General features: G+C 42.1%; 1 protein-coding gene across 1 annotated transcript in view; it reads right to left on the minus strand.

The window, feature by feature from the left end:
* The window catches only part of kif19 (kinesin family member 19), a 41197-nt gene that overhangs the window by 7798 nt on the left and 14801 nt on the right, over positions 1–18598 (minus strand). Inside the window, exons 3-8 of the mRNA XM_042342565.1 lie at positions 11951–12061; positions 8706–8793; positions 6773–6909; positions 4529–4654; positions 3254–3448; positions 472–618 (exon numbers count right to left, since the gene is read on the minus strand). Of these exons, the coding sequence (XP_042198499.1) occupies positions 472–618; positions 3254–3448; positions 4529–4654; positions 6773–6909; positions 8706–8793; positions 11951–12061 (804 nt within the window). The remainder of the gene's footprint in view (positions 1–471; positions 619–3253; positions 3449–4528; positions 4655–6772; positions 6910–8705; positions 8794–11950; positions 12062–18598) is intronic.

Raw genomic sequence — 18598 nt, forward strand, 5'->3', positions numbered from 1 at the left:
CGCACCATGACTGCAGAGAGCTCAATCTCAGGGTAGAAAGCCAAATATATGGATGAAAGAAATAGCTACTTAGCTTCCAATGAACCCCGCTTTCTGCACCCTTGAAATAAAGCCTCCAGTTTTACAAATACGGGGCAGCCCCATTAGAATGCCAGGAAGTGATATCAGTGGTGACCAGAGACTGGCCATTTTGACTTGCTTCATTATAATAGATTACACCAATTATCATATTGGAAACAGTCGCCTGCTTTATAACGGATTTACACGATGTTGTGGAATCAAGTTTTTAGCAGGGGCGATTTTTGTGTTAACATTGCGATCACCATAATAGTGCAAGGGATAAGCAAGGAGACCTTAATGCCATCTCTGAACACAACTCTGAACTGCTCTATTGATCAATACAGTCAGTCAGTTCTAACTTTAATAAGCAGTCACGTGCACAGTCAGTTTCCACACCAATAGGTGACGTACCTTCAGCAGTCTGGTCAGCTTGCTGTCTCGGTAATTGACGTACTTATTCCCTCCCTTCTCACTCAGGGCGTTGATGCAGTTTCCTAGTGCCAGCAGCGAACGGTTGATATGCGCTCCTTCCTTCATCCGTTTCCCACGGTTTTGTGTCTGGGCAGTGGGAGAAATTGAACAGAATGAACAAATGGAGGCAGTGACCACCATTAACAATATTTCTTGAGTTAAGACAATAGGGTAGGTTCGCTCATCGATAACACTGATACGATCCTGTATTGTGACAGCTGAGTGCTCAAACACTGGGGGTCTGGAGGGAGCTGGTAGTCCCAGGGGCAAACGTGTATGTCTTTACCAGGTGAAAGATTTCTGGAACAAAAATATAAGCCGATTCTTTCCTAGAACCAGCAGAGGGCACTCTGGACCCTTCGCTTCACACAATCACACTGCGTTGCATTTGCTTTCAGGTCGCAATATAGAGAGACTTTATTTATTGCACTGACACCCATGGGACAAGCTACGCCCAAGAGAACCAACCTGCATTTGGCAACGGCATGTCAAGATCGAGTCAGGCCTCTGTGGCGGGCTTGGTGGTCCGGTACCTGAGCCAGGCGGGTCCGGGCACTGCTGATGGCAGCACAGTCAGGCTGGGTCATAGGCAGGACATGGAAGGGCAGACCAGTCACTGGCAGCAGGGATTCTTCCCATTCGGCTCCCGTTGACCCTGCAAGCCACAGCCCTAACCGATAGGGTGGTCCTAGCTGGACAAGCAGCAGGAAAGCTTGCCAGGCAGTACACTGCCTCAATGGCAAATTATGCGGTTTTAGCTGGTGAGTCTCCAGCAGTTACCCCAACGCACACTCTAGGGTCTTCAAGACTTAGGTTGCCAACCTGAGCCTAACACTTTCCGGAATTAGGTAAGCAGGATGCATCCCTCCAGGGAGACAGCATGCATTCCATGTTTGGTTTGGATGTTCTTAAGCATGGTGATGGGTTTCCGCATGTATCAACTGATCTCCCACAAATGTTGGCTTTTTGTGTCAATAAATGCATTACCTTCTTATTAGAACATAAAACCGGCAGAACCACAAAGGCTAAGTGCAAAACGGAATAAAATGCTAAGCTCTCTCCTCCAGCGCCACAAACAATTTGAGTAAACCACAACAATTATAAACTGAAAGCCACTAAAGACCTCACTTGGCAGTCAATGCATCAGCTTTCATTTCAAGTCACTGTGCGAACAGGATCTTAATGAGCGGGAATTAAACCTTGCCCACATATCAAAACAATCAGCAAAGCAATTGCGTTTTCTTTTGCAATAAACATTAAACATTAAACTGCTAAGATTCACCAGACTTGATTTGCCAGTTTACACAGGTATTTGATGAACACGCTATTGAAGTAAATGAATGATTGGGACATTCCGGGTTCTAATAAAACAACTTAAGAACAACAAACTCAGTTGTATGAAAAGATCTGATGGCGTGTACCTATCACAGAGACACAGTGTCGGGGCTGCTGTTGGCGTCAGAGCGTTGTAAAGTAAATGATGCATGAAACACAATTCGAACTTTTTAAATGTGCTTTAAAAAGAACAAGTCTCGTACTTAAAATGAACCACGAGAAAGAACATGTATTTTTAAACTTCCATCATTTTCACTTAAAGTATTGATCGCTAACAAAATTCAGAGGAAGGAGCCCCTTTTCTTTACGGTTCTATTCACGAGAGTACCTTCCGTTGCAATATATCCTCGAGGTCACAAATGAAATCACGCTTCACTTTACACCATTTCCCAGAGTGATGATAACAGAGAACACTCAGCAGCACAGAACCACTTCCAGTGTTTGATTTGTTTTAATGGAAATAGCTTTTGCTTTCCTCCTCTGGCAAAACTGCAGCTCCATCAAATCATGTAGCCCATTAACAGACTTATCAAGCAAACTGAAATGTCCAAGTCAAGTATGGAAATTGCAACCCAAATGGTCTATGCATTTCACAACAGATTTACCTCTCGAGTACTCTGCTAATTCCCTTACACTTGAAAAATTCCACGTAATTCATTACAGCACGTTGAAAGCCATCTGGAACCTCCTTAAACCAGGTTCTGTTGTTGCAACTCAATGAGGGTGGGAGTCGATGTGCAATTGTGTCATATCTTATGAAGCTCTAGATAGGAGACCCACTCAAGATGATACACTTCTTATAAAATGAATACACGGTCAACCCATCTTACAGTGCATCCTTTGAAGCGCCTACATCCTTTGAGTCTTCTTGATAGCATGATAAGGCACTCTATCAAATGCACTGTTTATTACGAATATTATAAAATTACAGGGGGACTTTATGAGATCCGAAATTCCAGTCAGGCTTAGTTTGTAAATCAATAAAGTCTTGACGTTTAAGATTGCACAGAATTGTGGAAAATTCTTAAATTCATTCTCAAATCGGAAGAAGATTGCTTGCAGACGTAAAGAAGAACTGGCTTCGAATTAAGACAGAATTTAAGAATTTTCTACAAGTACTTGTGATCAAGAAAGGTCCAATTTGGCTGTGCTTTCAGTTACTGCTCTGAAGCTCTGGAACTGCTTCCTTCAAACCCTCCGCCTTGAACCCTCCCTCCCCACTTTCAAATTCCACCTCAAGACCTTCCTTCTTGATCGTGCTTATGGTCACCTCCTCCCTCCCTTTCCCCCTGGCTCGGGGTCAGACTCCGCCACTGTCAAGCGTTCCGGGACACTACCCCACATGAAGGGAGCTATATAAACGCAAGTTGTTGTTGTAGTGACGTACCTGTGACGCTCTCTCGGATCCCGCCAAGTCAATCATGAAGAGGCGACCGATTCGCACCTCCTGTAAGATGTTCCTGACTCGGTTCTTCTGCCTGACAGTGACCTCTAGGACAGCGTGGGAGCGAGAGGAGGTTTTGTTGGCCGCCGTGGGTTCCTGTGTCCTCTGCTTGTTGCCCTTCACCAGTAGCTGCATTATCTGAGCGGGAAGAAAGGTTGGCGTTGGATATTAACACCTTGCCTGCCTTTTCCAAAATTGTTCTGCCGTAAACAAAACAAATGAAGGCAGCAGAAAATCGTCGTGTTGGTTTTTCTCCTGGCTTTTCCCGCCTGGGACGTTTTCCCTCAAATGCCAGACAATCTCTGACACCTCGACCATAAGAAGCATCATTCATCCCCACTATAGAGATACATTTGCACAACCAGCAGACATGGCTGTATAACGAGAAATTTCTATTTCTGCATGTCAAACAGAGACATTTCTTTTATTTCATGGGACAAAAATAAAGACCCATAATTTACAAGGGATTTGAGCAAGCAATAGCTTCCAGTTGATCCCCAAAGCGAAATTCTTTCCATGATCTTGGACACCAATAAGAATCGGGTCAGGTTTAAGTTCTTTTTGGAATGTGGCGCGCCATTCAGATGTCAAGGGATAATTCACTGCAATAAATTCTGTCACTGAACGCAATAAAAATGTCTTCAGACAGAATAAAATAAATTTATACAGTGTCGTTAACGTCTAAGCCAAATGGTCTAAACGCGGAGCAGTGAGAGGGATCATTTTTTTTAATATGGGAAGAACTCTTAATCTTAAGGATCTGATCTGCTCGCTCTGCAGTTCTGCATCCTAGCGATGAGTCAAACGGACTCAATAACTGAATCGTGCCTGTGGAAGATAAACAACTCGCTCCCATAAAAACTGCGTCTGGCAGAAAGAATGAGAATTTGAACAGTCTTGAGGCGGTTATTCTGTACAAGTTGATATTGATAGCTGGAATTAAGCACCTTGGTGAGTAGGTAGGTTCACACTGGACATCAGTAGTCTCCGAAGGGCTTATTATTGAAGTAATCAAAATTCTAAAGGGTAGAGATAAACCGATCCCTAAAAACATGTTTAGGGTCAAAGAATCTGCAATAAGGATGTGAAAGATGGGAGGAGTTGGGTTGGTTACACAGAGAGTGAATTTATGGATTAGCCAACACTGAAAGGTTCCAGGATCATGTGCGCACACAGTGGAGGGCCTTATAAGACGAAAAGCCGCTGCATCCCACCTACCTCTTTGGCATTAATCGTTGACACTTCAGTGATTCCCGCTACCTGGATGCTGCCCTTGGAATCTTCCCGCAGATCAAGGAATCCAGACACCGGATTCAATAAATCCCGGATCATCTCGTTATAAATCTGTGAAAGAAAGAACATTACCAAACAAGTTCCAAACATTCCATAATCATTTGTGTCTGGCACTTTCAAGGGAAAAGCAGAAAAGGTCCTTGTCTTGTTACCAAACTACTGACTATGAACTATATATCACAAAGATACTCAGAGAGAAGCAAATATATGGTCAGCCAAATACTTGGAGGGGTTTTTTGATATCTTAATTTGGAACATATTGAATCCAAATGGGAAGTTTAATCCTTAGCATCGCAATGCAGTGGAGCCCTAATATAACGTGGTATTTTGAGAAATCTATAAAATCCTAACCAGAGCTATAATGGGGCACAATTGCTGGTCATCACCTCTGCATTCACTGTGCATGTGGATAAAAAAACAGGTAGCGCAGGAAACCAAAATAGACAACATCTGGGTCATTAGGTTAGTGTCATCTTTGCTGATCCAGCATATGTAGACAAATTCTGAGGGGAGGCAGAACCTTGGATCAATTTGAAGCTTAAAATGACCGTGTTAATAACTGAGCTATAAACGACATCATAAAATGTTTGTATTGCTCTCAGCTTCTTTCATTTCTTTGAAGCATTATCAATAAGACTCAGGGATAATGAATCAGACAACAGAAGTGCAGCGATTCCAACAACACAGGGCAATCAATGGAAGTGCCAAACTAAAGCTGATCAGGAACCTGCAAGGCGATTTTTCGAAATTTCAATAAAAGTCAACAGAATTCTTATCTACCTGTTGCATTGCACCTATCAAATGTCATTCATTTCGAGCGACAATCACTCAGTTTGCTTAAACAATGTACCTCGCTGTTAAAAATAAACACGGCTCCATTTGCCTGAATGAGTTTGCGATAAACTCGCCCAACACAAACCTCACTCATGCCCCCACACCCCACTCGACACTGACAGCACATATCTGTCCATTAGAAATGAACTCTGTTCTGCAGCAAACTTGTAAGATTATTTAGTAATATTTCCGTGATGCATTTCTTCATTTTAACAATACAGTCTAATTTTTGAAGCTTCTTTTTCTGTAGATTATTTCATGAACGACAAAAAGCTGGCTTTAATGTGGAGTGAATTTAAGGTCGTCCAAAATTTGCACACTCTAAAGTGCAAAGAGAGAAAGAGTCTAAGTTTAGACCCAGTGGGATTTTCCCCCACCACTCCCTATATTCCACCCCAAAAGCCCACGTAAATCAGACACAGTGATAATTTACTTATAAAGTCATAGCAGATTCCTCATATTGTGATGAATTTTAACTGATTTAGTACAATAACATATAATTCTAAGAAACTTTTAAAATAGATTCACAGATGTACAAGACACCAGGAGCCAGAGATAAACAACATACTCCGACATCATCAGGAATGGAAATTATTGTTAAGATTTCTAAGATGTGGGAAAACACATTTCCAGACAACTTATTTAGTTTAAATAGGTGAGTGTAGGGTGGGTTTGACTGAGTGAATAGAAATTATGACGAGCGTATTTGATTCAGGGTTAAGATGTTTGTCTTGATGCTCAGGTGACTTTGGAAGGTAATTTTGGCATTTTGTTTGACTTTATTGACGCACAAGGCTCTGAATACACTCGACACACAGTTTAATTTGGTCTCTGTTCTTTAGCTTCTTCTGACGTGGGATATGTGCTCAGCCTGACCCATCGAGGTATGTTATTATACTCCATCCAGTGGCTGATGTCTCTATGGCAATTATCTTAAAGACAACAAGCTGCAGGTTGGCAGAAGGTAAACAGTTTAGCAACAAGTCATGAAACCAATACAATTCAGTCTCGATAGGATGTGAGAGCATCTTGTTGCATATGAGGATACTGCACTCATCATACCTCTGATTTTCCTGGGCTTTTTACTTATTTACCCATCAATTTAGTTGAGGCTACTGTGGAGCACATCTAAAGGGAGCTAACGCTGCTTGAGAGTGCAGTATTTGAAGATTTTCTCAGTCATTTCTCGGTTGCCAACCTCTGAGATAGAAAGTTGTGAGTTCAAGCTCTGCATTGGGACTTGGCTCATAGCCTAGGCTAACACTCCCAAGTAGTACTGTGGGAAGCACTGCATTGTCAGAAAAAACTCCTGCACATTATTAATACAATACAAACCTCTAGGTATGACATGGAAACGGTATACTCCATGTCATCACTCGTTTCCTCAATGGACTTGAACAAATCGTTCAGCGTTCGCACATATATACCGGGTTCATAATCCGTTCCCAGCATTGTGTACGTCTTCCCAGCACCTAGAGAATTAAAATAAGTTAAACGAAAAACATGGCGTAACCAAGTGTGTCTCAATAGAGACGTAGGCAGAGAATTGGCTGGGAAAATTGTCTCTTTAAAGATCGATTTGCAACCAGACTGTGCTCGTCCTCTCAAACACACACACAGTACACCTCACATAAGTCGTATCAGTTGAGACCATACACTTAATATGACTTATGCAAAGTATGATTTATGTCAATCTTCCATAGGATACAAACTCTTGAATGGAACATGGGCCGATACGACTGAGGCAATTTATATAGAAGAGACTTATGTGGATTTTACTCTATAACTAAAACATTCAGCAATACAGCCTGAAATACAGTATATCCAATATTCTGTTAATGTTGTTTCTGGTCTGCAGTGATCTTTCAGTGATCGTCCAACAATTACATGGTTAAAATGGTTCCAAATGCTATGCTATGGTTTTCAAATAGCACTGTTAGGCCACATATAAATCGTACTAAACATCTAGGATGGAATCATCTCTCCCTCATCAGCATTCTGTAATCTCCATGTGTTCAGTACACCATATAAAGTGAGAATGGTCTTGACCTCATGCATAAAGTAAACAGTATTGCCTTCCTTTCCTCCTGTTACCCCATACTTATCTGAAAGTCAATGAGCCCATGAGCTTGGATAAGATAAGCAACAGTTTATTGGAGTTGTGTGTATTTATACAGAGAGACATCAACACAAATTTTGGGGGGAGAGACTACACTCTGTCATCATAGAGAGATCTGTTTGCTTTCTGTTGGGACTGGCATTGCCATGTTACTAACAGGCAGTCTGCAAAACAGCTTTTACTCCATTTCTAAAGCAGATTTCAAAGCCCACACTGATCGATTCGACAGTGCTGATCAGGGTGTCTGACAGCAGACAGGCTTCTTGCAAGAGTTGCTCCCCAACTGCAGTGAAAATAGCACAAGCGATTTCATTCATAGGTCTATCAGCACCAAGAATTTATTGGGTTTGTCCAAATTTCCAAGTGAAACACAGGTTAGGATGAATATCTGCAGGTTACGGTTCGAATAATAAAAAAAATCGGGATTGTGAGTCAATATCTACAACTGTCAATCCGCAAGGACAGCATTTCCCTTTCATTCATTGCTTGAATAATTGAAAGCCTTTTGTGCAGACGACCTGCTGTTATTGCTAAAGGCTTAATCGAGCTGCTGGGCCATGAAGATCATCAGCAGGAAATAGGAACAGTATCTTTCCACATGGCCAGAATTAATTTCATTTCACAAAGAAATGGAAATTGGAAATTGTACCGTTTTGTTTCATTTTCTGCTAATCTTTCTCTCCTCCTCTATTGGGAGGCACTAGACTCTTTTCCTTCTGCTGAGGCAACAGTCCTAAGCCCAACCCCGTTCTCAACATGCCACTCACATAAGTCCATCTCGAGGATGAGTCTAGTCAGGAGCATTCTATCTGATTTCCCCCCTCCCTAATCTATGAGCAAAGAGTCCAATTGTAGTCGCTTCCCCCTCCCACAAAACCACTGCCCAGCTAAGATTTGAACAGACCAACCTTCTCGTCTGAACAGCCTAGGGCATTACTGAGGGTGCATTTACCCATCTGGCCAACAGTGGAGCCACAAAATTATATTTGAAATTGGAATATATTCTGCTTCCTCTACAATGTAAATAATCTGAATACAACGTTTACTGAATACAATACAAAATTACATTTGTATAACGCCTTTCACGTCGGGAAGATTCCAAGGCACTGGACAGTTAGAGAATTGGGCTGTATAGGATATGCTGCCCACCTGTTGGTCCGTAGGCAAACACTGTAGCATTGTAGCCTGATATAATTCCCTCAATTAGACCCTTGGTTGTAGCACGGTATACGTCCTCCTTGAAAAAAGACATAGACGTAATTTGGTCAAATATCACAGACAAGCTGTCTCTGTCTTTGCTTAATGACTCTGATTCAATGGCAATCAGAAACACAGACAGTTACAACACAGACAGAGGCCATTCAAACTATTTTTGTGCATGTCGGTGTTTGCTCTTCTTCTAAGAAGCCATCCATCCTAATCACAACTCCCTGCTCTTTTAAAAAGTAGCACGGAGATGTGTTTGTTAATATTTCAAGCGCGTTGAGAAGCTAGCCTGTGTGAGGGGTGCTATATAAATGCAGGTTGTTGTTACTTGCCAGCTCTTTTGCAGCATTAAGAATTTTCTGGCTGAAAAAAAGAGATTATGAATTTGTGCAAAAGTTTTAGCAAAAGAAAATGGAAATTCAGTGCTTGGAGGGTTAAACCCTCTCCCAATAAAAAGTGGCCTCGGACATACACTAAGTGAATTGCCTCCACACGTACAAACTAGTGGCTTAGCATCTGAAACCGGGGATATATATGATCGCTGCTAAAACTATTTGGGTTTGCATTGTGGTACAAACCACCGATTCTCCCACCCTCGAAGCACACAACTGGGTGACTTAAATTTCCTTGGAAACCCAAAGGAGTTATGATTTAGGGGGTCAGAGATCAGATGAACCGTTACGTGTCTGTGCAACTCACAGCTTTACCATTCAGTGGGACAGTTTCAAGTGTTTGTTGGCAGCAAACAATGTTTAACAGTACGTGTCAAAAGCAGTGGTACATGAAATTGCCAAATCTGGGCTCTGCTTGATTGTGTGGGTCATACGTTTGCAAATAACTCCCCACGTTTCTTCCATGCTTTCAGAAACCTATTGCAATAAAAGTTTCTGTTAAAAAAAATCTTTAGAATTAGATGAATATTTTACAATTACAGGATAGTCCAAGTTGGCATAATAATTTGCTGCGTCACAATTTACATTGCAGTAGACAGTGTTGTCCTGAGGGTTTGCTTGCAGGCAGCAGTGCCAAAGAAATGCAATGTGTTTGTTCATTCCATCCTGTGACAGCATCAAGCAACCTTAGGGGAGGTTTATAGCCTGCATTGGACTTAATGCAGTATTCCCATTACTCTCCTCTCTCTCTAAAAAAAACCTCAACTTAACAAGCGAGCTCTTTCCTCTGAAAAAACAGCTTACAGCTCTAAAGTCACACACATTCCTCATTTAAGCTTAGAGCTTGAATTTAAACTAATCTAGCGTGCCCATTTACAACACGATGACTATCGAAGATCGAGGCAGGCGTTAGCAAATTCGTAGCTGGTGCTGATGTGTGCGCGGGTCCTCTCGTTGCGACTCGAGTGGAAGGAATGAACAGAGGCAGAGAAGCAGAGGCGTGCCACGTTCAGAAGCAAAATGGCCTTCATCACATCTCAATCTCAGTCGCAAAATTGAACGCACCTGCCACAACACCAACACATCATGAATCATTTCCCATTTACTCAACTGAAATGATTTTAAACACGACTTGTCGAACACTGCAGCCTTCAATAAAAGACCGAAATTAAGCGCTCTGGGACGCTACCCCGTGTGAAGAGCACTATATATAAATGCTAATCGTTGCTGTTGTTGTTGGCATACATACGGCTTACATTCGGCAGCCAACTTGTGCATCTAGATCAGTAGATTGAATGTCCACTGCCTCCTATTTACGTCTGTAAACGGAGTCCAAATCAATGTCAGCTCTGAATCTGATTACAACAACCCCATTGATCTGAAATTGTAATGTGACCCGCAGAGAGTGAATGGGAAACGCAATCACCTTCATGGTTTCATACCTAGTCGCCTTTCTCCAGATAGAAGCAAGCGCATGACACAGATTAAATAACAAGGAACTTGTGCCTGAGCAGAGAAACCCACTAAGGAAGGACATACCCTTCTATTAACAAGGCTTGAATAGTATTTCCTCTTAAACAGAGAGTCTTACTGTCAAAAGTCGCCAAATTAGTCACTGATTTTCAGCAACATTTTTCTGTATGTTTCAGGATTTCTGCATATTTCTGTCCAGACAGAGAATGCCGCTGATATTCCAAGCTTTAACGAGCTTGTGAATACATGAGGATATTGCAATCCCTCGTGCTGCTTGCACAGGAATCTGGATGTACAGAAGTGTTGACTGAGTCGCGATGGTTATTTATTGGAACCTTGGATGCCAGAAATGACACATGAGTGCAATAGGAATTTCCACCTGGGATGATAGTCTCAGGACTATTTGGAATATGTGAGTGTGTATGCGGGGAAGTGGTTTAGATTTTGTTCTACCTCCACTGAAATGGTTAACGCAATTCAGCATCCTTGTTGAATATGTAAATTTGTCATTATTAATTGCTGTCGTGAAGACTTTACAACCTGTCCTAGTTTCACTGACCGTGCTGTTGGTTTCATCTTGCTGTGGGTTTTGAATGCTATGCCTCACTCTTTCCTACTTTCACATTCATCAATATTACAGTATTCCTTTTCCAACAATGTTCTTTCAGTTACTCTTGATGCAAGGCCGATGATTCTCTGACAGTAAACCAGATGCAGGAACGAATGAGAGTGTATCAGCCTTTGGCTGGCTCACAAAATCTTATCTGTCTCAAACTGGGATTCAGCTTTTCAGAACACGTCACACAAACTTTATTCAGAGTTTCTTTTTAACTTTAAATAAACTTCGATAAAGTATGGGGTGAGTGGATTAGTAAAGTAATATCCAGTGAAATGGAATTACTCTGCAATTCACCCACAAAATACAGTCAGTTCACTTTACAATATATTCTATGAAGCGCTTTGAAATGTCTCAATGACGTGATAAGGCACTATATCAAATGCAAGTATTATTATTATAAGGCCTGTCTAGCAACATTGATGGCTCATTCGCCTGTATGGGCCCCTCAATGAGACCTGGAAGTGTTGACCTCTCACAACTCGGTGAGCCTAAGTGGTAATGAATAGCGTGGCCCCAGCTGAATGAACCATTGCCTTCGTATTGGCGAACTGCATGGGGTTTTAACATTATTCATCCACACCTGGAAACATTGATAAAGATATACAAGGGCCAGGCAGCCCAACATTGCACACAATTTCTGCCTCCTCCTCCTTCTCCATTAGAGGTTCATGTGGAGCAACAGAACAGGCGATAGTGAAGCTCACCTGTGTTGCTTCATAATCCAAAGCCACATCGAACATGTACGATTTCTCTCGGGAGCGGTTGGCTCGCAGAATGTCATCAGGGTCCTCCATTGGATCCATCAGGACCACCATCTGTGAAGGAACAGGCGCACATCGTAATTGAACAAGATGGAAACATTCGTTTGGTTTTGGCCCAATCGCAGAAGCTTCAACCAGCAGCAATAATAATAATCATAATCCTTGCATTTGACCCAGCGCCTTATCATATCTTCAAGACGTCTCAAAGTGCTTCACAGACTATACTGTAAAGTGAATTGATTGCATATTTTGTGGGCGAAACGCGGCAGCCAATTGCGCACAGCAGTGTCCCACAAACAGTCATGGATTGAGTGACCAATTTATTATTATTTATTTTGAAGAAATAATTTCCCCCGGAAAAGCGATCTGTCACTCAACGAGCAACCAGGTTCCTATTTACTGCTTGGTAAACAGAGGTGTGTGGAGTAAGAAAAATTGCCTAATGTTTTGCCCTTCTGGGATTGAACCCAGGTCTCTCGCTTACGAAACGAGTGCCCTAATCACTGAGCTGCAGGCCTCCGTGGAGAACAAAAGCCTTAGGGTGGGTGGGGGGACAGGTTAGGGGATGGGACGACTCTTTCTAGTGCCTAAGATGTAGATAATATTTTCACTATATAAAGACAGTGTAATAGTCTTCACAGAACAGAATGTACTCTTCATCTACCTGCTCCTATTATGCAACCAGAGAAAAGAGTCAGTGTCTCAGTGACTGATCCCTTTCATTGGGAGCTACCATTAAAAGCATGTCCATTAACCAGTGGGTACTGAACAATATCCACTGCGGAGCTTCACTCTACGTACACTCTGCGCGAGGAAGGAAGAGAGTGGCGCAGAGCTGTTATTGTAACTCCAGTCTGCCGGTTCGTACCACTCAGCCGAAGGCATTAGTCTAACCCCAGCCTATTCGTCGCCAGCCATTAATTTAATCTGCAGCACTAACCTTGGCTTGGCAACGCTCCACATGAGATTTTGGTTGTATTGTTTCCGATTCACTCAGGCTCGAAATGTCATCTTCCATTCATGCTGAAGCTTTCAATTTGCACTTATGCCATGTCACTGCCTCCCTGACAAACTCTCTCCAGCCTCTCCTTTCAATCTTGGTAAATCTTACATATTTTCCTAATTCTAAAAGAATGGGTACATTACCCTGGATAGTACACACAATAACAACCCTGTAATAATCCTTGCACTTGTATTGAGAGGCTTACATGTTGGTAGGATGTCTCAAAGTGCTTCACACGATTTAGCATGAAGTGCTGTGAGAAAGTATGTTTTGTATGAGAAAGACCACATACAAATTTGTCACTGGTATTGCTATCATCTGAGATTCACCAGAATTCAGCTCCCTTATTACCAAAGGGCACTTCAGGAAGATGTCTGTTACAACGGGGCTAATTTCCGGAACTTCTTAACTGGAGGAATCACGTTATAATTCCCGGGTCCCTGCGGGAACGCCACTTCAGAAGAATCCATCGGAGCGGCATTTATGGGCCGGAGGGTGGGGGGGTTAAGGGGAGGGAGAAGGGATGGGTCGAAATTACGTACATCTTAGTTCCAGGTGGCATCTCATCATTCAACAGGAAGTGCTCGCCTAAGACTTCCCTTCCTCATTAAATAAGTGCGTTGTCATCATGAATATAATAGTCTCCAAACCATTATTTCTTTGTGAGTTACAGTTTTTGGAAATGCTTTGGAGAGGAAACTAGCTCTTTACAGGGCCCTATATTAAACCATTAACCAGTTGTAATCCTCTTTCTGGCTGCCTGTAATTAAATCGTAGCTCTGTAAAAAATTAATTCACCACCTATCCTGCACAGAACGAACCCACTGGGTGATGTCAGTGATTCAAGGCAAATTCCATTTCCCACAGCTTGACGGATCACGGTCATTAAAATGCAATCAGTAAATGAAAATGGTCTCCGCAGTTTCACACGGATGCTGAAGGGAAGAGAGAGGGAAGACGAGGATTGACGGAATCTGCTATCGTTGGTCAAACTGGAGGAAATCTGCCGAAATAAAGTAAAACCGGGCTGGCGGCTGCAGTCGAGACCAAATGCATTGAATCATGGTAACCAACACTCCTTCACATCATTGGAGGAGGCAGATGGATAAAGAGAACAGGGAATAGAAATGCCACAATTAATATGCAGAGATAGAAGTCAAAGGTGGAGCTGATGTACACTAGCAGTTCACTGAACTCTGCAAATATCAACCAACAATAATTTTAGATGGGATTGGAAATGGAATTGGATTTGGGATGCATCAAGACGATGATAATGATGATAATAATAATATTAATCATGATAAATAATAATAATCCTTGCATTTAATATAACACAACATAATTTCGACCCGTCCCCTTGTTGCCCCAGGAATGATAGAACAAGAGGACTATTGAATAGTTTCAAGTGCGCAGTTTAATTTGTTAAAAAATGGGAATTTAAGTGAACAAAGAAACAATTGTTCTTAACGTGTATGACAGAACTTAAGGTCCTGGTGCAAGATTGGAAGGCTCGGGGTCGGAATTATATTCCGCGCAAACCGTCTCCCTGGCAGGTATTTAACGCCACTCTTTGAGGAACAATAAAGCTTGCGTTCTGGACGAGGAGCTGGTGGATTTACGGCTCCACAAAAACAACCAATTCTGCAATAACGAAAGTAATTGGGGAAATGAATAGCCATTTGAATGAAAGGCTGCCGTGAATTAAAAAAAAAACTAATTAACCTTCCCAAGTCGCTGGGGCATTTCTTTCAAAACCACTGACGCTCGCCCTTTGAACAGTGAAATATTAGGGTTGGGCAGGGTCGAGTGGATCAGTCAGCCCTCCTGAACTTATCACCGAGAGCGAGGTTTGAGTTGTGGGAGTTGAGGTGCAAGAATACCAACACTGCTTGCACTGTTACCGTAGCGACCTAACAAAGAAAGCACGCTAAGTCATATCAAAGTGGAGGTCTGATAGGGATTTTTATATTAACAGCAGCTTGGGATTAAAAGCAAACACGGAATCTTAAAGACTCAATGACACCTCATTTGGTTTCGCTCCAACCTCGACTCCTCCATCCTTACCCCCTCCCGCCCCCAGCGCACTGAACGCAGGGTTAAGGAGGTTCAAGCTAGAGAGCGCAGGGTATACTTGCAAGAGTGAGGCGATTTCTGATGAGGTTCACGCACTGCTGCTTCACTTAAGCGTGGCTTTTTGCACATTAATTTTTAAAACCGTGACAGATGTTAACGAGCGACGCTCCCCCTAAGGTCCCGCGTCGCTAATCGAGCTCAAGGAAAACCGGCTGCAAAAATACACAGTCTCTACACCTCACACTCTAAACCCTGAGGCGCTTTGAGACGCCCTCCTGACGAGAAAGGCACCACATCAAATGCACACATGCAACGATTCTCCTTCTTCTTACGATTATTATTGGGGCCGTGTGGGGGAAGCAGTTGTTCAGAGACGAAGGGAGGAGAGAAAGCGCTCGGCTTCCGTACTCCTCACTGAGTCAGAAACACTGCAGCTGACAGAACAGGCGATCTGTTCCTTTGATCGCACAGCTAATCTTCAGCCAAATGTCAGACTGCCATCTCACCCTCTAGGAAACTAAGACGGGCACTCATTGCCAGATACAAACAACCATTATTTGCCCAGGCTTCAAATCTGGTCTGGATCCATATCCCTTGATAACTTTTGAACCCACCTCGTTTACAATGTGCTAAACTATCACTAAGTACTGATAACCGAGATCTTAGCAAGTTAATGCTTCACCTATTAGTGCGACCTCCGCCCCAGCATATAACTGTGTGCTCTTCCTACGCCGTTCAGGTGACTAGCTGCACTTCCACAGTGATTTACACAGTGCTCCCTTTCACATAGGTGTCAACCCGGCTCAGTTAGAAGAACTGCCACGTCCAGGTCAGAAGGTTGCAGGTTCAAACCCCAAGTCAGAACTTTGAGTCTCATACTCGAGGTGAGACTCCAATACAGCGCTATGTTGTTGGAGGTGCTGTCCTTCAGTTGAGACTTTAAACCGAGGTCCCATCTGCCTGTTGTGGTGGACATTAAAGATCCTGGGCCACTAACTTGAAAGGTTTCTCCCAGTATCTCAGCCAAAAATCCCTTATATAAAATTGATCATTGACTTCATGGGTCTTTGTGGGACTGCTATAAATTGTGTTTGCCTACAATATACTCAGTCATTCTACTTTATACTATAATGTGAAGTGCTTGGAGACATTTTGATTAAGTGATAAGCAGCTACATCAAATGCAAGGATTATTATTGCTATATATTTTGGCAGCTTCAGAAATAATCTGCTAAGCCTCAAAACAGATATACTTGGGGACTAATAATAATAATTAATAATCCTTGCATTTGATACAGCACCTTATCACGTTGTTGATATGTCTCAAAGAGCTTCACATCATATGTATACACAGTAAATTGGATCGACTGTGTAATTTGTGGGTGAAACATGGCAGCCAATTGCACACAGCAGTGTCCCACAAACAGTGGTGGATTGAGTGACCACATTATTAATTTTTTTTTTACAAGGAATTACTATCCAATTTGAAATAAACGTGGAATAAGTTTTTTAAAAAAAATGCCGAGCAGGTAGAATAGGAGAGATTCAATCTGCTGGGAAAGGAAATTCAGTACAAAGTAAAGCTCAGAGTTCATGAGCCTTTCCGTGTACCACCTGGAGCCAGAAACAGAAGCTGCTTATAAAGTGGATACGTTCCTATTGTCCAGATCAGGGACCTGGCTCTGCCATATGGACGTGCACTTAAATATTGCACATCAACCTTATCTGAAAGAATAGCTAATCAGTCAGAACAGACAGGTGGTACAAGGTTTAAAGCTCCGTAATCTCTGAAAAACAATTCCATTAAAGCGACTGGTGTCCTCTTGTTGGTGATTAAGAGACACCCTCTGCTCCAATAAACAAGTCGCTGTTTGCTGCTCCTGGCCAGCGGATGGAGATTTATTAGGAAGCACACAGCAGTGGGCTGCAGGGTCAATTTACGCAAGGGTTGTGAATCCGCAAGCTAATCAGCTGAGGGGCCAAGCGAATGGTCTCGATCTTCACATCGGTACTTGGAATCACGTAGTCCAAGCTGACACTCCAACGCAGTGTTAGGAACGTGCGGTATTGTCGGAGGTGCGGTCCTTCAGATGAGATGTTAAACTGAAGTCCCATTCTAGATATTAGATGAGTGAAACAGGGGTCGATGCGGTGAATAATTGGGGAATGGCTTGAACAACCCCTGTACACTCAGCTGCAGAAGAAATATCTTGTGGAGAGCCGAATTATGCATTAATCCCAAACACCGGCACTTCTGCCCTCTCTCTGAATTAACAGCAGATGCAAATATGTAACAAGATAAATTTGCACCTGCTCATAGTCCCGCAAGGGGAAAGACATTATTAAGTTCCACGTGCAGTTTAACAGTAAATCCTTCTTAAGTAATTTTTTTCATGCTTCACCGATTAAGGAGAGGTAACCAACTAACCAGCCCTGATAATGGTTGATTTATGGAAACACATTTCATTTCTAATTAGAAAAAAACACACAAAATACTGCAGATGCTGGAAATCTGAAAACAAAAACAGAAGTTGCTGGGAACATGGTTCTGACGGTTCTGATGAAGGGTCGTGGACCCGAAACGTTGACTCACTTTCCTTTCTCCATAGATGCTGCCTGACCTGCTGAGTGTGCCCAGCGACTTCTGTTTTCGTTCTTATTTCTTTAGTTTGTCTACGATTCAAAAGTTGCAGCCCAACAAACGACCTAGGATTTTCAAGTCTATTGACTTGACTTATAATTGACTTATAAGTGATCTAACTACAAGTGCGGAGTGACAAAAGGGTTCATTCACAGAAATCATCTGGACAAGACTACAGATGCTGCACCTATTTTAAAATACTAGTACTGATCTATACCTCTTTAACAGGTAATTATCAGCTTCTAACGAGTCGAACAAGTCCGTACTAGTCTATGAATTAAACTTCCGCAGTTGACCAAGCGTTGAATCAATATAGAAGCTAATAGTTGAACAATCTGAATAAGATTTACAGACTCCTTTGATCTGGAGTTAAAGTCCATATATAAACAAGTCAGGGCATTTAACCCCGAAGCCCGATTAATCATAGTTTAGCTTCATTTTCTTACACAATCACATTAGTTTTGAAATATTTAGGAAAGCAACAACAACTTGCATTTATATAACACCTTCACACTGAGTAGCATCCCGGAGTGCAGCCAAGGCTGATAGTCACTGCTATTACGTAAACTTTGTGACAATCCGGATATTAAAATTTTGAGATTTTTTGCATTGCACAACAATGTGAAGACATTTTGCAGATTATTTTAAAGGAATGGTTTCAGTAAACAGTTTAACAACATTGAACACATGGGAATTTAAAGACTGTTTAGATACAAAACATTTATTTCAAATGATCTCACTTTATTGAAAGCAAAATGTGTTATTAATTGCAAAGCATTCTGTCCCTGAGCCAGGGACATTTGAGACAGGAAAGTTAGGGTTTGTACAGAGCTCACGAGTGAGTTAATGAGTCAAATAGTCTTTCTTCATTCCAT

Source organism: Callorhinchus milii, unplaced genomic scaffold (genome assembly GCF_018977255.1).
Source record: "Callorhinchus milii isolate IMCB2004 unplaced genomic scaffold, IMCB_Cmil_1.0 Scaffold20, whole genome shotgun sequence".
NCBI lineage: Eukaryota > Metazoa > Chordata > Chondrichthyes > Chimaeriformes > Callorhinchidae > Callorhinchus > Callorhinchus milii.